General features: G+C 51.7%; 1 protein-coding gene and 1 long non-coding RNA gene across 3 annotated transcripts in view; one reads left to right on the top strand and one right to left on the bottom strand.

Annotated features, from left to right (window-relative positions):
- Positions 1 to 23,342, bottom strand: part of LOC110259888 (uncharacterized) — a 25,622-nt gene continuing 2,280 nt past the window's right edge. The window contains exons 2-4 of one of the 2 annotated variants that reach the window (XR_002342304.2): positions 12,504 to 12,810; positions 507 to 700; positions 1 to 258 (exon numbers count right to left, since the gene is read on the bottom strand). This is a non-coding gene — a long non-coding RNA (uncharacterized LOC110259888). Of the gene's footprint in view, positions 259 to 506; positions 701 to 5,465; positions 12,811 to 23,342 lie in introns of those variants that run through there. The other variant, XR_014839605.1, reaches the window with a different exon arrangement.
- On the top strand, positions 7,583 to 15,420 carry SERPINE1 (serpin family E member 1; the record flags this gene model as incomplete). The annotated part of the gene is given in 9 exon segments (NM_213910.1): positions 7,583 to 7,704; positions 8,513 to 8,784; positions 9,355 to 9,588; positions 10,545 to 10,739; positions 11,312 to 11,510; positions 12,566 to 12,666; positions 12,782 to 12,868; positions 13,344 to 13,427; positions 13,753 to 15,420. Coding segments are annotated over 8 exon segments (1,209 nt in total). The 3' UTR covers positions 13,791 to 15,420.

Below are 23,342 nucleotides of genomic sequence, written 5' to 3' on the forward strand. Positions count from 1 at the left end.
TTTTTGGTCTCTTTGTATTTTATTGTCCATAATTTGCCCCAACTGTGCATGCACACAGTTATTTTTAGTCCCTTAGAGTTTCTTTGTATTTTGCTGCTCTAGGAGACTTTTGTCAGGTGCAAAGAGTCCCAGGTTTAGGTCTCAGCTTGTCTCAAAAGAAGTTGCTAGAGTCTCCCGCTGGTCCCCAGGCCACATCTGCCTTTTTCAGCAGAAGCATCTTATTCAGACTCACAGCGTCTCTCTAGGGAGACTGAAGCACTAGGAAAGGAAAAAGATTTGCTCATGACCAAGGGGAGAACTGGAGCCAGACTGGTCGCCGTGATGACCACTGGAGAACCCTGATGTGCTGAGAGCAAGCACATGCGGATCAGTAAGCAGGTCTGACTGAATAATGGTCCTCCCTTGTCGTTGGTTCCAAGCCCCGAAGATGCCAAAATCTGCAGACACTCTGGACCCTTATAAAATGGCAGGGTACACTAGGGGCTCCGTATCTGTGGGTTCCATACCTGCGGACTCTGCCTAAGGGGATTCAACCAACTGCAGATATGACTGGTTGATCGAATCGTGGATGCGAATCCAGAGGCTTGGCTGTACTTAGCAAAAAAGGCAAGGGGACCCCTCTGGTGGTGGTGGGTCTCCTTGGGTGCTTTTCCTAATCAGGCGGGACTCTCAGAGGTCAGGAGGAGGCGGCAATGGGGATCTGGAAGAGAAAAAGCAGGACTCTGAGGATGACGCAAGGGACAGGCACGGTGGCAGGGAGGAGCGGGGTGCTGCAGAGAAGAGAGTGGCCACAGGAAAGCAGGAATCCAGAAGTGGGTGTGGGCAGAGTTGGGAAAGGGCCTCTGTGAGGCCTCCAGCCTGGAGGGCGTAGAGGATGCTGTTTGGGACATTGACTGCAGCTCAAGGTCCTTGAAGACAGCTCTGAACATCATATCAAATCCATCCCATGAGAAATCCAGAAGACTCCTTCGTGAAGAGCTGAGCTGGAGGCTGAGGGGAAGACGGCTGTCCCGTGACACCCCTGACCAGGCTCAGTCCTCCTGCCCCCTTTCCTTCCACACCGCCCCCGACTCCCCCCAGCCCTTACAGCCACCAAACGACATGGAGGGGCACAGACAGGGTCCTGGCCGCCCCCCGTGGATCCAAGCGAGTCAGCAGCCTTCCTGCTCACCAAGCCATCGGAGGCAGCCCAGGGTGACTCAGATAAAGAGACATGCAGGGAAGGCTGGCTTCCATATGGCAAGGAAGTAGGGGGAAGGAATGGTCAGTGACTCGCGACGTCCCTGGCTCCCCAGCGGCAAATTCCATCTGCGCTGCATCACCAGGCTCCTTCATTCCTGGGACCCCTGCCACCCACAGGTCCCCACTGACCCAGGGTCACCATCTCTCTGGGCATCTGCCCAATTCAGTAAACTGGTTGGGTCCTGAGCCAGGATCCGGACTGGAGCAGGAACATCAACTTCGAGAACCTGGGAGGAGGATGCAGACAGAGCCAGCCTGTAACATGAAAGCTCCTGGGGAGAGCAAGATGGAGAGATGGAGAAGGGATGCCCCAGGCAGAAAGGGTTGCAGCCCAGAGATGGAGACGGATAGAGAGACCGTTTTTTATCTAATCATTGCATGCACGTTAATCTTCTGGCCCAGGACGTTTGTGCCTTCAGGGAAGGGAGAAGCTTATGTTTCTGTGAATCGCATCATCCAGCGTCAATGTTGATAACTGGTTGGAGTTGCCATGGCGGCACAGCGGAAGCAAATCCGGCTAGTATCCATGAGGATTTGGGGTTCAATCCCTGGCCTCACTCAGTGGGTTAAGGATCGGCGTTGCCATGAGCTGTGGTGTAGGTCACAGACACAGCTCGGATCCCACATTGCTGTGGCTGTGGTGTAAGCCAGCAGCTACAGCTCCATGTGCACCCCTGGCCTGGGAAATTTCATATGCCGAGGGTGCAGCCCTAAAAAAGCAAAAAAAAAAGCAACTGTTTGGCCATTTTGGGGAAGGTTCACACAACAGCCAGGATGAAATGAAACAGGATGTGTCCAGAGAAAGTGGTACAGGGAGATTCAGGACCGAAAGGAATGAGGAACTAGTTCTGGTAAAGAGGAAAGAAATGAATCAGAGTTAAACCATCCACATACACGGGCGAGAGAAGTCGAAGAAGGGTCAGGACCTGCCTGGGATGGCCCAGGGGGAGGGGGGGCTCGCAGGCCTGCCCTGCCTCACTCTGACGGCCACCGGCAGGCTCTGCAGTCACACCTACCCTAGAAATTGCACCCCATCTGCCCATGACTTCCCCTTGTGGTCACTATGGGCCCCATTCGCTCCCTCTGCCTCTTTTTTCCCAAGAGAACAGGCTCTTTCTTGCCTGAGGGGGCCCCGCAGGGCCTCCAATGCTCACTGAAAACCCCCATTATAAAAGGCCCCCCCCCCAAGGGGATACTGCCTCCCACATCCCCCCAAGAAATATAGGTAAGGGAGACATGGCGATGCCCACAGTAAATTGAAGGATAAGCACAGAAATGACTCCAAGTCAGGGGGATGTGCCTCAAAATGGCTAAAGCCATCTGGGGTGTCCCAGGGGAATCGGTAAGAGATGGGAGCTGAGGGCAGCAGAGAGGGGGTTCAAAGGGTCAAGTCTAGAAAAGGAGATCAAACTCCGTCCAACTTTACCTGCTGATGAGACAACCCCCGCTCCTTCCTCTTATGCTAGAAGGTTCGAAATATGTGTTGAATGTGAGCGGGGTCCACATGGGATCCCCACAGCTTAGACAGGATATTTTTTTTCTGGCTCTAAAGCTTGCAGAGTCGGCCAGTAGTGGAACATCAGGACCGGTGACACTGAGAAGATCTGGCCAGAAATGGACAGAGGAGCTGGCAGCCACTCACTTGCGTAGCCAGCCAGTCCACTTCCCCAGATACTTATTCCACTCTGCTCATCACCGAACAAGTCGGCAGGAACGCCAACAACAAGGTGCTTGCCTTGCATCAAAATTAACAGCTTGAGGAGTTCCCATCGTGGCTCAGTGGAAAGGAATCTGACTAGCGTCCATGAGGACACAAGTTCGATCCCTGGCCTCGTTCAGTGGGTTAAGGATCTGGCGTTGCCCTGAGCGGTGGTGCAGGTCACAGATGCGGCCCGGCTCCTGCATTGTTGTGGCTGTGGTGTAGGCCGGCAGCTGCAGCTCTGATAAGACCCCTAGCCTGGGGAACTCCGTAAGGTGTGGGTGTGGCCCTAGGAAAAGAAAAAAAGACACACACATACAAAAATTAACGGCTGGAGTTGTCTGGGTTCCTGTCCTGGGTCTGCCCCTGCCAGGAGTGGCTGCCACGTAGTGAGAGCTAGGAATATGCCGGACACTTAAAATATCTCATTGAATCCTCATAACAACCCTGAAGGGGGGAGTCCATACCCGTCTAATTATAAATGCCTATCTACATACCTACCTATACATACAAAAACCGAGGCCCACAAAGTTAAGCTTTACCTAGAGACACATAACTAGCTAAATGTCAGACCCCTGACCAGGCCGGGTCAGTGAGCACTGTTCTCCCATTCATGGTGCATGGCTGTGTGGCCTCAAACACAACACACAACCTCTCTGAGCCTCCGGTCTCTCACCTGCAAATTCAAAGGCCTGGACTAAATGGTTCCGAGAGCACTCCTGCTCTGAGAGCCTATGACTTAGTTGGAGAAGAAACCATACCACATTGGTGCAGGCAGGTTTTACCCTGACGGGAATGGAAAACAAGAGGGCTGGTGGGAGCTGGGCCGGGTGGAGAGAAGAGGGGCTGGCAGAGGCCTTGGGGGGCAGTCAGGCTCAAGGCCAGTGTGAGGAAGGACCCCAGACAGGACAGGCTGAGAGGAGTCTGTGGGGCTGGCCCAGGCCGCGATCTTCAGTGAGAAGAAGCTGACTCGCCTCGACTCACTCCTAGGAGGGGGGCCAAGAGCTGAACCCAAACAGAGGCTATTTTGAGCATTGTGCTGTTTGGAAAGCCACCAGGCCAGAAATAGGGCTGTGAGTTACTGGGACCCCAGCCGCCTGCCACCCCCAGCTCTCCCAGTGAAATCACCAAGAATCAGAGGGCCACTGGTTCCAACATTCCAGGGAGCCTATGTAACTGATAGGAGGCAGCCTCTCCTTCCCACAGGAAGGCCTGGAACAGAGGGTTTGACTGTAAAAGGGATTCAGCATAAGGAGAGGAGAAGGAAAGAGGGATTGAGTCACAGAGAGTGGAAGAAAGAGAGATCTCACATGGCCAGGGGAGAGGAGACGGGAGGGAGGGGTCGGAGGTTCCCGGAAGATGGAGAGTTGAGAAGAGATGGGAAGAGGGAGTCCCCGAGGGAGAAAGGGAAAGTGAAAAAGAGGGTGAGCCCCCGGTGCTCTCAGAGCAAAGGGGAAGCACGGAGAGGGAGCAGAGAGGGCAGCTGAGGCCCAAACTGAACCAGGGCTACTGGGATGGGGACAGGCGGGGGGGCCAGTCATGGGAAGCGTGACTCTGGACTCCACACGAACCACCTGCTCAGGGGCAGATGGAAGCCTGTTTCCCAGTTGTCTAGAACTGGAACTTCCCCCAGAAATCCACAGCCCTATTAACTCATCCTCTTATCTCTGACCCTCTGGGAGTCAGATGCAATTATTTCAACAGTGGGGACTTTTGACCCCTTACAAAAGAGCCAAGGTTTGAAAGAGCTGATGAGATCAAGGCAGTGTTTGGGGTACAGGGGAACAAGGAAAGTGACACCCTCCTGAGTCAAGCTAGATTCTGAGGACATTACAGGGAGCTCTGCTTTGGGGCAGCAGGAGATCAGGCTGCATCTGGCGTGGACAAGGTCTCCCGGGGGCCGGCCAGGTGGAGGCAAGGCCATTTCACAGAGAGAAGAAGCCAGGCCATGGTCAAGTCTGGGTTTAGATCATCTGAGGCCCCAGCTGAGCAGGAAGTCAAAGGGAGGCTCAGAAAATCCATTGTAGGACCCAGAAAACCAGGCTTTGCCTCAGTTTCTAATTCACACCCACCAGACACCTTCAAGTCTCCCTGGGGAAGAGACCCCTTAGTAAGACGGCCCTTTCTGTTTCCAAAGTAAAGTGCTCCCCACCCCAGCCCCCAAGCACATAGGGCTGCTCCCAGGCACTCCTGTGCCTGGAAACGGAGTGGCTTTTTTTTTGTTTTTTTTTTGTCTTTTTTGCCTTTTTCTAGGGCCGCTCCTACGGCATACGGAGGTTCCCAGGCTAGAGGTCCAACAGGAGCTGTAGCCATGGGCCTATGCCAGAGCCACAGCAAAGCCAGATAAGAACCGCGTCTGCGACCTACACCACAACTCACAGCAACGCTGGATCCTTAACCCTGAGCAAGGTCAGGGATTGAACCCGCAACCTCATGGTTCCTAGTCGGATTTATTAACCACTGGGCCACGACGGGAACTCCAAGAGTGGCTTTTCTGGGGTTTTTTTTGGGGGGGGGTGTTTGCTTTTGTTTTTGTCTTGGCTGTGCCCCTGGCCCGCAGCAATTCCTGGGCCACGGATCAAACCTGCACTGCAGCAGTGACAACACTTGACCCTTAAGCCACTGAGCCACCAGGGAACTCTGGAAGTGGTTTTTCCGCAATGGCATCAGGATCATTCAGGTCCAGAGGTGGAGACAGAAGTGGTCACTGTCCCAGCCCAGGTGGTCCCAGAAAACAGCCCAGGTGGTCCCAGAAAACAGCAGGGGAGTTTATAGCTGCGGTCTGGCGAGGAGAGAGACAAGGCTTCTGGAATAGACCACGGAGGAGGGGAGGAGGCTCAGCCGAAGTGGCTGAAGAGGCTGGGGGGCCAGGCGCTTGGAGGGCAGGTCCAGCCACCCCTCAACCCACCCCTCTTCCAACTTGGGGCTTGGCGTTCCCCACCCCGACTTCAGGTCCCTGTCCCCCACTGGCCCCTATGCGGGGAGGCAAGGCCCTGGGAGCCTTTCTGGGGCTAGGCAATGGCTTGGGGATTGGACTTCTGCCCTCGCCATCTGAGGTAGCTGCATCCTTGTCATGGCTAACCGCTGTCTCAGGGACTCCAAACCAGACCAAGAAAAGGAAACTGACATAAACAAGAAGCAGCTACAAAGAAACAGTCTTGTCTGTGATCCCAACTTTCCATCTGAGGTTTCCCCTTCTCTCCCTGCCACCCCACATCCCCACCTGGCTCCCAGGGGCAACGGAGAAAACAGGCAGAGGCAGAGGCAGAATGAAAGAGGGAAAGCCGTCCAGCTGTGGTTGCCCTTGGTATCTGTTTACTGAAAAAATCCAAAACAAACATCCCCACGCTTCCACCCACTTAAACTTCCTGTGACTCTGCTACTGGCTGTCTCCATGGAGACTCTCCATGAATCCCACCACCTACACAAAGTATATGATGATGTGGCCCCCCCAGGTCAAGGGCACCCCCGCCCCCACCCCAGGACCTCCTCTGTCCAGAACATTAGGCCACACAGCCAAGAGTACCTGATCCCACCAGATCCCTAAATGCACCTACACACTCCCCTCTGGCCAAAGTCCACCATGTCTACAAGTCTTTGGCCTCTTCTCCGCCCCGAACCCCAGAGCCCAAAAGCACACCCCGCAGACCCACTGGGAATTGATGCCCTTACTTGGATCCCACTGCCTCCCGCCGCTCCAGCCCTCCGAACAGCTGTGTCTGGAGGAAAAGCCGAAGGCATAATTGTCTCCAGTCACAGCAGGCAGCTTAGAGAAGCTTAGAGAAATCAAACCTACACGTTGGGCTCCTACTTCCCTGCCCAGGCTTGACTCCTTTACTTTGGTGACCCAGCACCCCACCCAGCACACCTCAAACCCCAGCCAGACAGGGCCGTTGACACAAAGGAGCGCCCTGGGGGCGCCACCAAAGTCTGGACACGTGGGGGAGTCAGCTGCGAATCACCCACCGGTGGCAGGCACTTGGCAGGAAAGATGGGAGGGAACCCTCTGCCAGGCTCATGTCCTAGACAGTCAAAGCCCAGACAATCACATGGCACGCTCTGTGCCCTCCGGCTGCTGGGATGCGGCCAAGAGGAGGGTGGGACATGCTTCCCAATTCAGCCAGTGCACGGGGCTGGCAGATAAAATTTGCAGGCTCTTTTAGCTTCTTTGATAACTTTGCAGGGACTTGTTTCTCCAAAGGAAAAGGAGGAAGTGTAAACTGTTTCCCAGGGCCCAGCCTGGGAAGGTGCACACTGGGTGTTTTTGGTCCTCTGGCTCCGCCAGGGGTCAAGGCTAGCATAACATCCAGCAGCGAAGGGTGGCAAAGTCAAGGGTGGCCCTTAGGCCACAGCAACCAGGGTTTGCTCAATTGTTCTGGAGCCCTCTCCCTCACGTACACACGCAGGGCTGCACGCACACACACGCGCGCAGACACACACACACACACACACACACACACACACACACACACACGCCTCAGTGAGTCCCAACAAGCCCCCCCCCCCTCCCCTGGGCTGATGTTCAGACCAACTTCCAGAGCCAGAAAGTAGGTGGGGCCAAACCATGAGTTAATCTATTTCCGGCCCACATCGGGTATAAAGGGAGGCAGCAGCCTGCAGGGGAACACAACTGCTTCTGGCTGCAGAGTCAAGAACGCTGTCAAGGGAGCCACACCCCCTGGCCCGCAGAGGAATCGCCGTCAGCAAGAGGCAGCAAGAGGATTGAGTCGCCAGCCAGTTACAAGGCACCTTGAGACTTTCAGGTAAGAGAAAAGCACACTCCTTCATCTCAGACCTTGGGCTACAGCGGAGAACACCCCTCTGCAGAATCTGGCCCGCGACCTGCAATGTTCCTCTTTCTGGTTCCCCCTGCAGCCCTGTGTTGACCCTGTCGTAGCGTGATCACAGGGGAGGTGGTGAAGGTGGCCCCACCAACGATCCCACCACCCAGAAACAAGGGCCTCCACTCTCTGACCCTCTCCACCAAGACCCACCCCTTTCCCTCCTCAGGAAAGGGGTTTTTCATGCCTGCCAACTTGAATGAAACAACATGAAAGCCTTAGAAGGGAATTAAAACGCAGCATGCGAATGCAAGATGTTATTAGAATTCAGCCTTTCAGCCTCCTGGAAAGGAGATTTTCTGGAGGGTGGTGCCAGTGGGTTCCAAGAGTCCCACACGTGAAAAAGGCATGTAAGTCTCCCTGGGGGAGTTCTCCTGTGGCACAGCAGGTTAAGGATCTGGCGTTGTCACTGCAGTGGCTTGGGTGACTGCTATGGCATGGGTTTGATCCCTGGCCCAGGAACTTCCACATGCCACCTGTGCAACCAAAACAAAACAAAACAAAACAAAACAAAACAAAAAAACAGTCTCCCTGGAGCTGAGGCAGAGGAGAAAAGGCTTAGGATCTGATCCCATCAAGGTTTGTTAATGAACCTGGACCTTGTATTCACTTATCACCTGCCAGCAGCACATTCAGGGAGCCTGGCCCGTGGCTGGGGTGCCATCAGTCCTCCCCACTCACCATTCTTCCAGAACCGTTCCCTCATCTGATCCTTTTCCTCTTGCTCTAGGATGCGGATGTCGCTGGTCTTTGCCTGCCTAGCGATGGGCCTGGCCCTTACCTTTGCCGAAGGCTCTGCCTCCTCCCATCACCAGTCTCTGGCAGCCCGCCTGGCCACAGACTTTGGAGTGAAGGTGTTTCGGCAGGTGGTACAGGCCTCCAAGGACCGCAACGTGGTTTTCTCACCCTATGGGGTGGCCTCCGTCCTGGCCATGCTGCAGCTGACCACGGCGGGAGACACCCAGCAGCAGATCCAAGAGGCCATGCAGTTCAAGATTGAGGGTGAGCGATGGGGCAGAGTGGGGGGCGGGCACTCCAGCAGTCTTCCCAGGACAGGGGCGTAACCCACCAGAAGGGCTGACCCAGCTTAGTCACTGGGACCACCGCATCTTCTTCCCTCCACATCCCGCGTCACTTGGCTTTGGGCCGGGTCACCAGTGGATCTGGTGTAAAAGAGCCTGGCCTCCCCACCCCGGAACTGTGTGAACTTAACCCCTCTGAACCTGAGTTTCCTCATCTGCAAAATGGGGACAATAAAAGTACCTCTCACACGGGGCTATTGTGAGGATTAACCAGAATTATGCATGTGACATGGCTCCCATCGCTATTATCATTATTAAAAGACAAAACTAGGGTTTATAACTTAAAAGACAGAGAAAAATAGTCCAAACCAAAGAAAGGGTCAGGACCTGAGATTTTTGAGGAAAAGAGGGAGATGCAGGGAAGATTCAGGTTTGGAATGAAATCCTCAACAGAAGAGCCCTATCCATGTGGTTGGGGGAAGACGGACCCAATGGGAGACTTGGGTTCCAGATGAGCTTAAGGTGTCCTTTTCTTCCTGTTTGGGCCCAGAGAAGGGCATGGCCCCTGCCCTCCGTCAACTGTACAAGGAGCTCATGGGGCCGTGGAACAAAGATGAGATCAGCACGGCCGATGCCATCTTCGTGCAGCGGGATCTGAAGCTGGTCCAGGGTTTCATGCCCTACTTCTTCAGGCTGTTCCGGACCACGGTCAAGCAGGTGGATTTTTCAGAGATGGACAGAGCCAGGTTCATCATCAATGACTGGGTGAAGAGACACACAAAAGGTGAGCAGGCAGGGAAAGGAGACCAGTGCCAAGGGCCTGCAGAGAAAGGGGATTCGGAAACAAGTCCCAAGTACCCCCACCCTCTCCTTCCAGCACCCTCTTCTCCATAGACAGGAGGTAAAAGCACTGCGTTTTTCGGTAATTTGGCTCTCCCGTGAACCAACTCTAAAGGCATCCTTCAAAAGCCTTGTGAGATGTAAGATGGAGTTCCCATCGTGGCCCAGTGGTTAACGAATCCGACTAGGAACATGAGGTTGCGGGTTCCATCCCTGGCCTTGCTCAGTGGGTTAAGGATCCGGCATTGCTGTGGCTCTGGTGTAGGCCAGTGGCTACAGCTCCAATTCGACTCCTAGTCTGGGAACCTCCATATGCTGCGGGAGCAGCCCTAGAAAAGGCAAAAAGACAAAAAAATAAAAAATAATAAAAGCCTTGTGAGACATAAGAATAGCAATAATCGTGACACGGAGCATACAGCCCTTCAGGACTGCGGCTTAGGGAGTCCTGGAACTAAGGGGAGACTTAACGTTTCCAGTCTGATCTTGGACAGAATCCCAGGGCCAGGAAAGTGTACTGAGGAGTTCCCTGGTGGTGCAGTGGGTTAAGGATCTGGCATTGCCACTACTGTGGCTTGGGCCACTGCTGGGGCATGTGTTTGATCCCTGGCCCAGGAACGTCTGCATGCTATGGGTGCAGGGAAAGAAAGAAAAGGAGAGAAAGAGAGAGAGAGGAAGGAAGGGAGGAAGGAAGGGGGAGAAAGAAAGTGGGAGCTGGAAAGCTTTCTGGGACTTAGGAAGATGCAACAGGTTGCAAGCAGCTAGAGTGATACACCATACCTTACCCAGTCTGTCTTCCAACCAGATCCCTTCTGACACCCATCCATCTGAGGACTGGGAAACTGAAGGAACTGTCTAGGATTAAAAATCTATCTAGTTCCTGACCACCTCCCTTGCCCATAGGCATGATCAATGACTTACTTGGCCAAGGGGCTGTGGACCAGCTGACGCGCCTGGTTCTGGTGAATGCCCTCTACTTCAACGGCCAGTGGAAAACGCCCTTCCCAGAGAAAAGCACTCACCACCGCCTCTTCCACAAGTCTGATGGCAGCACCGTCTCTGTGCCCATGATGGCTCAGACCAACAAGTTCAACTACAGTAAGTGCAAGATGCCCTCCTTCCCCAAGCCCCATGGCTATTGCATCCCTGGTGGGGTCCCCCCTAAGGGAAGAGAAACCCTAGAATACACCCTAGCCTTGACAAAGACTTCCCAGGTAGGAGACACTGGGGTCAACGGAGCAGCAGAAGGTAGCTTTAGCGTGTGCAAGATGAAGCCGAAACTCAGAAACGCCCTCGCATAGATTTGATCACTAGATCCCGTCTCTCATCTTCCTGTGGTTCTCGTGTGACAACCCTGGGTTCACAAAGCCTTGTGGAGAAGGGCCATATAGAAGCCAAGATTAAGTTAACGGTGACTGGATGAATTAGAAGCTGGGCACTGGGGAGAAGGCTGAGCAGGTAAAGAAAGCCAACAAGAGACAGAGAGGCCGGAAGACACTGAATAGGCAGAAGAGAAGGGAAACGGGAAGAAAAACATTCCCAGTGGGATGGGGGAACCTCCCAAGTCAGGAAGGAGAGCTGGCGTCCAGACAGAGCAGAGGGGACAGGAAGACTAGTTGAAAAGCCAGTGCTGGAGCCATTGCCAACGCGCCATCTTGGTGTCTCCCCAGCTGAGTTTTCCACCCCCGACGGCCATTACTACGACATCCTGGAATTGCCCTACCACGGCAACACTCTGAGCATGTTCATTGCCGCCCCCTACGAAAAAGAGGTGCCTCTCTCCGCCCTCACCAGCATTCTGGACGCTCAGCTCATCAGCCAGTGGAAAGGGAATATGACCAGACTCACCCGCCTCCTGGTTCTGCCCAAGTAAGCTGCCCCTTGCCAAGCCCCCTCTGTCGAACCACCCCCTCTGGCTTCCTGAAAGTGCCACCCCCACACAGAGTTTCCCAAACCTGGTGTTTGCAGGGCAGGGATGAGTGTGGGAGGCTGATGGGAAACACTCTAGCCTGGATTGGGTTAGGATTCCTCTCATCAGCCCTCTTGTGCCAGAGGGCAGGGGGAAGCTTTTCTGGACTGTGCCCCACATTTACCACCTTCCGAGTACCCAGCAAAAGCTAACCAAAGGAAGAGCCAGGGAGATGATGGGGCGGGGGGACCGGCTGGCCTACACTCTTGTGTGAAAGCCCCTCACTCCCACCCCCATCTTCTCAAGTCAACATCCAAACAATGGAGACAAAAGAAATCCTGTCTGCAAAGGAAGCAGCCCGAACTACAGCTTCAAGCCGGCTTCCCACAAAACAGATTTTTAAAATCCTTCTGCAGAAGCAAAGAGGTGCAGGAGGCTAAGGCTGGGTAATTCCAGAATTGTGGGAAAGACTCCCACCATGCTTCCTCCAAATTTCCAGATGCCATAATGCTAGGCTTAGGAAAAGAGGATAATTTAGTTGGTTAGCGTGCTCTTGCGCTCTCGCTCTCTCTTTCGAAATCAAGGTAATTAGTCTTGTCCTGATGGGAAGCAGAGCCAGCGCCCCAAAGCCTCGCTGCTGGAGTCCTCTTCAGCTCAGCTCTCAGAAACACAATCTCCCCAACCAGATTTTTTTGTTCAAACATCCTTGCAAGAGAATTTGCCCTTGCGCCACCCCCCCTCCCCCAGCCAGACTGACTACCATTGTGCTGAAACTACTGCCTTACTTGAGGCAAGTAATTAGTCATAGGTTTGAGGGGGTGGGGAGATGGCAGAAGAACGCTCATTAATATTATTAGAAGCCTCCAGCAAGGAGACCTTGCAAGTGGGTTTGAAAAAACAAGCCTCTCCTGTCTACCTTCCCATCAGCCCATCATCTGCGGGGATGGGGATACCTGATGGGCACAGAGGCTAGAGGTGGCCTGAGCTTGAGCTGTTTCCTGCTCCACGTCTGCAGGTTCTCCCTGGAGAGTGAAGTTGACCTCAGGAGGCCCCTGGAGAACTTGGGAATGACGGATATGTTTAGGCCTAACCAGGCGGACTTCTCAAGTCTTTCAGGTGAGAGGTTTTCCTTTCACTTTCTTCTCCCAGTCGACTGCGGGGTCCCTATGGGACAGAGGTGCTTTCCCTGAGAACCAAGGCTGATGGGCTCCGGTACCCGCCTCTGTTTCAGATCAAGAGCTTCTGTACGTGTCGCAGGCCCTGCAAAAGGTGAAGATCGAGGTGAATGAGAGCGGCACGGTGGCATCCTCCTCTACGGGTGAGTCAGGCTCCCCAAAGGGACCGTGGCCTGGCACCCAGACCCGGGGTGAGCTGGGAAGACTCTGCTGCCCTGGACCCCCGGGCCTCTCCTCACAGAGCAGTGTTTCTGGTGGCGAGAGCATCACCCTGTCCCCACTAGACACCGCGCCCCTCTTCCTGGACCCCCATTTCCTCCCCCCGGCTCTGAGCACCCCTGAATGTGAGGTGTCAGCTTGCCCTCAGAGTAGCCAATGAAAGAGCAGCAACTTGCTCCCAACACGCCCTAAAGGCAAAGTTTAGCTAAGCATGCCTGCCAGTGAGTAGGTGACAGTTCTCTTCCATGAGGAAACCAGGCTTTTAGGGCTCACATCCAGGAAACAGCCCAGCCTCCTAACTCCCCTTCCCCAGGGCTGGTGTCACCGGATCACCTGTGACCGATCCAGGCCCCAGCGCCAATGTCCCTCTGCTCTAAGATGTTGTCCTTTCTCTTCCAGCCATTATCGTCTCAGCCCGCATGGCCCCCGAGGAGATCATCATGGACCGGCCCTTCCTGTTCGTGGTGCGGCACAACCCCACAGGTGAGCCGGGGTCCCCGCCCGCGCCCCCACTCTCCTCCGCTCGGGCACCGGTCCGGAAGGGATGGATGCCCTCAGTTCCTCGAAGAGGACACAAGGCGAGGAAGTGTAACTGTACTCCCCCTCCTGCTCCTCGGAGGCAGGCCTCTATCTAGTCGGAGTGCTTCATCTGGCCACGGGTCCCAGCTTAGTCACTAGGGCTGCTGTGCCTCCAGACACTCACTCATCACCCTATCTCCAAGGTCCTCCAGAAACACCGAATCGGGTGAGCTGTGCCGTCCCCCACCCCGACCCCCATTCTCATCTCCCTTGATTCTTCTGCCCTCAGGAACGGTCCTTTTCATGGGCCAAGTGATGGAGCCTTGACCATGGATGGAAAAGCAGTCCTCGAATGGGACAGAACTGGAGATATCCAGGAAGAAGAATCTCCGGAGAGAATTTTCACTTTAAGTCATTTTGCTGGAGAAAAAGAAGCTATTTGCCCTTGTTTTCATAATGGTAAATCTTTCGAATCTGCCTCTTAGACCTCAGGCTCCCCCAGGAAGGGGAGAGAGGACACTGGAGAAAACTCCCCCAGTGGAGGTCCCGGGAGAGACCTTGGAAGCACGTCTCCCCAAAGGGCTGGCAGCCAGACCACAGAACTCTCAGAACCACTCGCGCAGCTGCTTCTGCCCAACGCTCTGCCCATTGGGGTCTTCGGACTGGATCCCACTGTGGCCCTGGCAGGATAGGACCGCGAGGCTTACAGGAACCCCTGTGTGCTGGGTAGAAATGATTTGCGTTCCAGTCACGTTGCTGTCACTCTTGCGCTGTCTGCCACTGCTGAGAGGGCTGGCGTTGGCGGGCCCAAGGCCAAGGCAAGAAACACCCTTTGGTGGCAAGGTCCGTCCTCCCCCGGCCAGCTCCGAGGTGCGCGACCCACCTGGGCCTGGCTGCTCCCTCCCCAGAAACAGTGTGTATGTATTATTTTGGAGTGTAGGTGACTTGTTTACTTGGAGGAGCAGGCTTCTGCTTCCCACAAACTTCATTTTGCAGAAATAGAGGAAGAAACGTGAGGTGTCTGCCTGGATCTCAGCTCCAGTCTCCCGGTGGGGAGGGTGGGATGCCAGGGGTGTGCTTGAATATTTATCATATCCTTGCCCTTGTGTGCTTGTTAGAGAGAAAGAGGGTTATAGAGAAGACATATTATTTAAACTTGTTCATAGTGTTCCTTTGTGGTCTGTGTGGTTGCATCTCAGGACTCCCGGCCACTTGTCGCCTGTGGGGTGGCAAGCGTGATGGGGCCCCACACTGCCACCTGGTGGCTGCCTGAACCCCATTGCTCCTCTCTTTTCCTTGTTTTTCCACTTGATGGAGGAGGACCCCTGCCAGGATTATTCAACTTCAGCCCACTTGAGGGACCAAAGGGATGGAGGGGCAGGGTTGAAGGGAGACAGAGTTGTTTCCAATCTTTCCAATATATTTAGGAGCAGGCGTGCAAGGGGCTACATGACCTAGCAGGACAGAACTTTCCCCAATCATAGGGTGACTCACAGCCGCCCTGGTGACTCATTTCAATGTGTCATTTCCGGCTGCTGTGTGTGAGCAGTGGACACGTGAGAGAGGGAGAGAAAATGACAGAGAATGAGAGAGACAGCAAGTTCGGGCTCCACTACCCCCATTAGATAATCTTTCTGCAAACCAGCTCGCAGGAGGTTACGGCATGCAGACCAATTTATTGAAGAATTGCACAGAGAGGTTGAATGAATGTAACTAATAGAACTCCCACCATCCCACCATGCCCTTCAGTGAAAAATGTTCGTTCCTGGCATTTTTTTTTTCTTTTTTCATTATGCACTGGACAATGACAGCCACACACGTACCCCCGAGGATACCCAAATGTGGGGTCCAGCGTTCTTAAAATTGTGTTTTCTATGCTTTTTCACTTTTGATATAGAAGCAAGTTAAAAAAAAAGTTTTTAAAAAAATAATAAATAAACACAAAAAAAGAATATTCCAAAAGAGTCCCTGGCTTTTACTTTCCACATTTCACACAGGACAAAATCCAAATCCTGTCAGTTCGCAGACCTCTTGGGCAAAAGGGATCTTTACAAAACACACAGCCACAAGCTCAAGGCACGCTGACCTGTCATGGGCCAATCCATGGGACTGGCCACCAGGGCTCTTCGAGAAGACCCCCGGGGACCGGTGCAAGGCATGACTCTCCCTCGGGGGCAGCCTCCTCCAAAAGGAAAGAAGGTTCTTTAAACAACTGTCACCCACCCAGATGCTCATGCTCACTGTCCCCATGGGTTCCCGTCTGTTCCTGCCATTCCCTTCCCCATCAAATGTCCCCATGCCCCGTGCCTACCCTCCCCCCCCATTTCCCAAAACCAGACCAAGTCCATCTCCTCTACTAGGGATTCCCCAGGGATTCCCTGGGGATCCGGTCAACATCATCACTCTCCACTTGGCATTGGCCTACTTTTCCCCACTGGGTAGCGGTGCTTGCACCATGTCTGCTCTTTAACTTTGCGTGTGCATGTCACCCTCCCTGGCCCCATCGGTGTATCAGGTTCCTTGAAAACAGGCTCTTTTGTTACATAGATTCTTCCGCAAAATGGCATCCTGCAAAGTCCTTTATTGTCATCTTCCAATATCCTGAGGGCTCTTGCCAGAGACCTCCCCCGATTATTTTCCATTCGGATACTCAAAAATAATAAAAAAATTCTTTGTGCTTTTTAGGGCCACGCACACGGCATATGGAAATTCCCGTGCTAGTGGTCGAATCAGAGATGTGGCTGTTGCGCTACACCACAGCCACAGCAAAGTGGGATTCGCGCTGACTCTGTGACGTATACCTCACCTCGTGGCAATGCCGGATCATTTAACCCACTGAGCAAGGCCAGGGATCGAACCAGCATCTTCATAAGTACCCACCGAGTCACAACAGGAGCTCCCCAAAATAATATTTTATTTATTATTTGGTTTTTAGGGCTGTACCCGGGGCATATGGAGGTTTCCAGGCTAGGGGTCCAACTGGAGCTACAGCTGCTGACCTATACCACAGCTACAGCAACGCGGGATCTGAGCCGTGTCTGTAACCTACACCACAGCTCACGGCAATGCCACACCCTTAACCCACTGAGCAAGGCCAGGGATTGAACCCACAACCTCATGGTTCCTAGTAGGATACGTTTTCACTGTGCCATGACAGGAACTCCCCAAAAATAATATTTTAAATGGAAAAAATACCAAAAACTAACAGTCAAAATTGTTTGCTGTCCAACTTCAGAACCCTAAAGATGAGATTGATAGACCCAGTGCCCCTGAAATCTGAGGTCGGGTCTTAATAGGAACTAATTATTGCTGGGGGCCCTTAGTCAAAATTATCTGATAGTTAAGCAGTAGTGAGTTCTCCATCACTGGAAGCATTCAAAGACGGCCAAGATGACCTCTTGCAGGGATGCTTCAGCAGTCAGAGTAGAAGAGATAAATTTTTTTTAACAAACAAATCTAATTTTATTTTATTAATTAATATGGCCTCACCTGTGGCACACAGAAGTTCCCAGACCAGGGACTGAACCTAAGCCACAACATTAACCCCAGCCACAGCAGTGACAACACTGAGCCCTTAACAGCTGGGCCAGAAGGGAACTCCCAAGAGGTGACTCTTTTAAATGATAAGGAACATTTGCTCATAATATATACCATATAATATATTATAGCTACCATATGATCCAGCAATTCTACTGTTGGGCATATATCTGGACAAATCTTTCTTTGAAAAAGATACATGCACCCCTATGTTCACAATAGCCAAGACATGGAAACAACCTAAATGTCCATCAACAGACGAATGGATTAAGACGATGTGGTATATATATACAATGGAATATTACTCAGCCATAAAAAAGACAAACCAATGCTATTTGCAGCAACATGGATGGATCTAGCTACCCTCATACTAAGTAAGCCAGAAAGAAAAAGACAAATACCATATGATATCACTTATTTGTGGAATCTAAAATATGGAATAGATGATCCTACCTAAAAATAATAAACAAACAAACAAAAACCAGAAACAGATCATGGCCAAGAAGAGCAGACTCGGAGTTCCCGGGCGGGGGGGGGAAGGGGAGGGATTGGGATGGATGGGTATTTTGGGGGTTTGGGGGATGCAAACTCTTATATTTGGAATGGATGGGCAATGGAATCCTACTGTACAGCACAGGGAAATGTGTGTGAACAGGTCACTTTGTTGTACAACAGAACTTGACGAAACATTGTAAATTAACTATACTTTAATAATAATAATAATAATAAAGAAAACTAGTGGGAAGCAGAGCAAGTCCCAGAGGAAGGGAGACCTGGAATGCATAGCTGCCAAAGCTCCCTCAGCTTCAGAGAAAGATGCTCTCTCTTATTTACTTATTTATTCGGTCATGCCCACGGCAGGTGGAAGTTCCTGGGCCGGGGACTGAACCCACACCACAACAGCAACCCAAGCCAGATCCCTAACCCTCTGTGCCACAAGAGAACTGCAAGACGACTTCTCCATCTTTCCTTTCCTATTCTCACCATGCAACTGGCAAACTTTGGAGGACCAAGACATGGCTGTAGAACTAGAGGGGAAAAAGGCCATAGACGCCACCTGGCCTCTTCCCAGCTGGCTTAGACCACAGACACAAAGACTAGATGTGGCCTGATCCAGTTCACACGATATTTCTGGGATTTGTGGTCAAAACTCCAGCTGGTGCTCCAGGATTCTTCTTGCTGCAGGAATACTTCCTGCCACTCACACAGAAACTGGCTTGGACTCAGAGAGGGCAGCTGGGCTCATGGAGGCAACAGTCCAGGAACTCAGGACCCAGATTTATCTCTTGTCCTCCTTATGCCCTGAGAATCTGACCAATACCGTCTGCTTTCTAAGATTCACTTAGAAACCAAAAGAGCCTCCTTTTGCACAAGATGCTGCAAAAAGCAGGACACGGTGGCCTTATTTCTGTAGGATGTGGTTCAAACACTGTCCATACATGCTGAGAAGGCTCAGAAGAAAAAGAGTTCTTTAGAAGACCTCTTCACCACCAAGGGTGTTTGTTCCAAGAAGTGCCCCATTTAACGGGACCTTCTGCTTTTCTAGGATATTTTGAGGACAAAGACACCGAGGCAGCTCACAGTGCGAAGCCCGCCCAGCCGCGCCTGGCTTCACCCGGGCCCCCTCCTTGGCTGTTTCACGCCGCTCCTCCTCTCTCTATTTCTAGAGATGAAAACCCCACAAGACCTTCCCGCATCCATCATTCCTGCAGATTTCTGGTTCACTTCACCCAGTGGAATTATTTATCGGCCCACATGTGGGCAACGAGTATGGACTTTGTAAGTCCTAAGAGAGTAAAAAAAAATTCTATCAGAATGAAACTTTTCAAGAAGACACCATCTGTTTTCCAAATCTTTTTTTTTTTAGGGCCGCACCTGTGGCACATGGACGTTCCCAGGCTAGGGGTCTAATCGGAGCTGCAGCTGCCAGCCTACAGCCACAGCCACACCAGACCTGAGGTGCGTCTGTGACCTACACCACAGCTCAGGGCAACGCTGGATCCCTAACCCACTGGGCGAGACTAGGGATAGAACCTGCATTTTCATGGATACTAGTCGGGTTCTTAACCCACTGAGCTACAATGGGAACTCCCCAAATCATTTTTATTTATTTATTTGTCTTTTTGTCTTTTCTAGGAGGTTCCCAGGCTAGGGGTCCAATCGGCGCTGCAGCTGCTGGCCTACACTACAGCCACAGCCACGCCAGATCTGAACCGCTTCTGCGACCTACACCACAGCTCACGGCAATGCCAGATCCTTAACCCACTGAGCAAGGCAGGGATTGAACCCGCAACCTCATGGTTCCTAGTCGGACTCGTTAACCACTGCACCACAACAGGAACTCCACCAAATCATTTTTAAAGGCAGTTTCTCCGGTAAGTTTCATTGTACTAACTATAGCAGGTGCCTCTGTAGAGATGAGGAAAGACACAGGAAGGTTGAATCACTTGCTGCTGTTATTATTTTTACTTAACAGCCCCAGGCACGCCTGTGCCCTTCACCACTACATTGCGCCACTCTCTCCATGGCATTTGCCGACAGAAGTCTCCTGGAACACAGAGATGGGCTCAGCTGCAGTCAGAAGCAGAGGTGCTGCTCTCATGTGCCAGTCACCAGGGCATCCTGCCTTAACAGCTTGAACAACTGTGTCCTGAATGTAGCCTTTTATCCCCTAGCCACCAGATGTCGCTTTGACTCCAGTGGAAACCTTTTGAAGCAAAGCAGCTACGGCTTCAAGCAAAATCTTGCCAGGTTTGAACACCATTCACTTTAACAAGGTTTTCTTCAAAAATGTAACTGTAGGAGTTCCCTTGCGGTGCAGCGGGTTAAGCGTTTGACATTGTCACTGCAGCAGCTCTCATTGCTGCTGTGCTGCAGGTTCGATCCCTGGCCCAGGAACTTCTACAGGCCGTGGGCATGGCAAAAAAAAAAAAAAAGTGCAACTGTATCCCGGGGGCTGTGAAACACTTTTATTTACTTATTTATTTTCTTTTTTGGCTGCCTGGCAGCATATGGAATTCCTGGGCCAGGGATCGGATACAAGCTACAGCTGCAGCAACACCAGATACTTCAACTCACTACAACTTGTCAGGGATCGAATGGGTGACCCGCACTGCTACAGTCAGGTTCTTTTTTTTTTTTTTTTTTTTTTTGTCGTTTTGCTATTTCTTGGGCCGCTCCCTCGGCAAATGGAGGTTCCCAGGCTAGGGGTCCAATCAGAGCTGTAGCCACCGGCCTACGCCAGAGCCACAGCAACGCGGGATCCGAGCCGCATCTGCAACCTACACCACAGCTCACGGCAACGCTGGATCCTTAACCCACTGAGCAAGGGCAGGGACCAAACCCGCAAACTCATGGTTCCTAGTCGAATTCGTTAACCACTGCGCCACGACGGGAACTCCTACAGTCAAGTTCTTAACCCACAGCACCACAGAGGGAACTCTGGTCAAGTACTTTTTTTTTTTTTCTTTTTGCCTTTTCTAGGGCCGATCCCGCAGCACATAGAGATTCCCAGGCTAGGGGTCGAATCGGAGCTGTAGCCGCCGGCCTACACCAGAGCCACAGCAACACGAGATCCGAGCCGCATCTGCAACCTACACCACAGCTCATGGCAATGCTGGATCCTTAACCCACTGAGCAAGGCCAGGAATTGAACCTGCAACCTCATGGTTCCTAGTTGGATTCATTAACCACTGCGCCACGACGGGAACTCCTGCCCACTTTTAAAACAGTGTTAAGTGATGGTTTTTACTATCAAGTACTGGCATAGCCTAGAAATATGCAAGTTTGATTTCAGAATCTTGCAATAAAGAGAGTCACACGAATTTTTTGGCTTCCCAGTACATAGCAAAATTATGTTTACACTGTACTGCAGTCTATTAAGTGTGCAATAACATTATGTCTAATAAAAAGATGTATCTTAATTTATGAATACTTCACTGCTAAAAAATGCTAGCCATCATCTGAGCCTGTAAGTGTAATCTTTTTGCTGGTGGAGGGTCTTGCCTGGATGTTAATGGCTGCTGACTGATCAGGATTGTGGTTACTGAAGGCTGGGGTGGCTGTGGCAATATCTTGAAATAAGACAACAATGGGACTTCCCATCATGGCTCAGCGGTAACGAAACTGACTAGTATCCATGCGGACTTAGGTTCAATGCCTGACCTCACTCCGTGGGTTAAGGATCCAGCATTGCCGTGAGCTGTGGTGTAGTTCAAAGACACGGCTCGGGTCCTACATCGATGTGGCTGTGGTGTAGGCCAGCAGCTGCAGCTCAGATTCTACCCGGAGCCTGGGAACTTCCACATGCTGTGGGAGCATGCCTAAAAAAAAAGCAAAAAAAACGATTGACTGCATTCACTGACTCTTCCTTTCACAAAGTTTCTCCGTAGCATACAATGCTGTTTGGTAGCATTTTACTCACAATTGAACATTTTGAGGGGCTTTTTTTTTTGCTTTTTAGTGCCGCACCATCAGCATATGGAAGTTCCCAGGCTAAGGGTTGAATTGGAGCTACAGCTGCCGGCCTGTACCACAGCCATAGCAACAGAGGATCTGAACTCGCCTGTGACCTGCATCACAGCTCACGGCAACCCCGGATCCCTGACCCACTGAGAGTGGCCAGGGACTGAACCCACATCCTCATGGACACTAGTCAGATTCGTTTCTGCTGTGCCACAACGGGAACTCCCTCAAAAGAATGTTCACGATTGGAGTCAATCCTCTCCAACCCTAATGCTTTATCAACTAAGTTTATGTAATACTCTCAATCCTTCCTTGCCATTTCAACAATCTTTACAGCATCTTCTCCAGGAGAAGATTCCATCTCAAGAAACCACTATCTTTGCTCATCCAGAAGAAACAACTCCTCATCCATGAAAGTTTTATCACAATATGGCAACAATTCAGTCACATCTAAGGGCTACACTTTAATTCTAGTTCTGTCATTTCTACCACATCTGAAGTAACAATGGAAACATCAAACCTCACTGATCACAGGTCACCATAACAAAGACAATAATAGTGAAAAAGGTTGGAGTTCCCGTTTATGGCTTAGTGGGTTAAGAACCTGAATAGTGGAGTTTCTGTCATGGCCCAGCGGAAACGAATCCGACTAGGAACCACGACGTTGCGTGTTTGATCCCTGGCCTCGATCAGTGGGTTAAGGATCTGGCGTTGCTGTGAGCTGTGATGTAGGTCCCAAAAGCAGCTCAGATCTGGCATTGCTGTGGCTGTGGTGCAGGCGGGCAGCTGTAGCTCTGATTAGACCCCTAGCCTGGGAACCTCCATATGCTGTGGGTGTGGCCCTAAAAAGTGAAAAAAAAAAAAAAAAAAAAAAAAGAACCTGGCTAGTATCCATGAGGATTCGGGTTAAATCCCTGGCCTTGCTCAGTGGGTTGGGAATCCTGCATTGCCATAAGCTTCGATGAAGGTCACAGATTTGGCTTGGATCTGGTGTTGCTGTGATTGTGGCATAGGCTGGCAATTGCGGCCCCAATTTGACCGCTGGCCCGGGAACGTCCATATGCCACAGGTACGGCCATAAAAAGAAAAAAAAATTTTTTAATGAAGAAATCCAGTCATCTATTTTCTAGTTAGTTTAAACCACTTAAAGTCTATGATTCCACAGGAGCAAACCAATATCACTAACAATTCTCTCACGAATCTTATCTTTGCAGCAACGCATACTATGTTGAGGCAAAGAATTTTAGAAAGCGTCATCTTTGCAAGGAGTGTAGGAGTTTACATCTCTAGATCTTTCGCATCTCCCGGGGTTTTGCCTAGCTCTGTGCTTTACATCTTTAACACACCCATTACTGCTTTTTTTTTTGGTCTTTTTAGGGCTGCATCTGCAGCATATGGAGGTTTCCAGGCTAGGGGTCCAATCAGAGCTGTAGCCATGCCAGAGCTGAGCCACATCTGTGACCTACCCCACAGCTCACGACAACACTGGGTCCTTAACCCACTGAGCGATAAGGCCAGGGATCAAACTTGTGTCCTCATGGATGCTAGTTGGGTTCGTCACCGCTGAGACATAACGGGAACTCCAACCATTACTTTTTTTTGTTTTAATATTTTATTTTATTTATTTTTTCTTTTTTTGTCTTTTTGCCATTTCTTGGACCGCTGCTGTGGCATATGGAGGTTCCCAGGCTAGGGGTCGAATTGGAGCTGTAGCTGCCGGCCTACGCCAGAGCCACCGCAACACGGGATCAGAGCCTTGTCTGTGACCTACACCACAGCTTGTGGCAACGCCGGATCCTTAACCCACTGGGCAAGGCCAGGGCTCGGACCCTCAACCTCATGGTTCCTAGTTGGATTCATTAACCACTGAGCCACGAC

This window comes from Sus scrofa, chromosome 3, assembly GCF_054392235.1.
Source record: "Sus scrofa isolate SSC_HxYL_T2T_F1_AM1 chromosome 3, Sscrofa_HxYL_maternal_Yorkshire_Landrace_v2.0, whole genome shotgun sequence".
Classification (NCBI taxonomy): Eukaryota; Metazoa; Chordata; class Mammalia; order Artiodactyla; family Suidae; genus Sus; species Sus scrofa.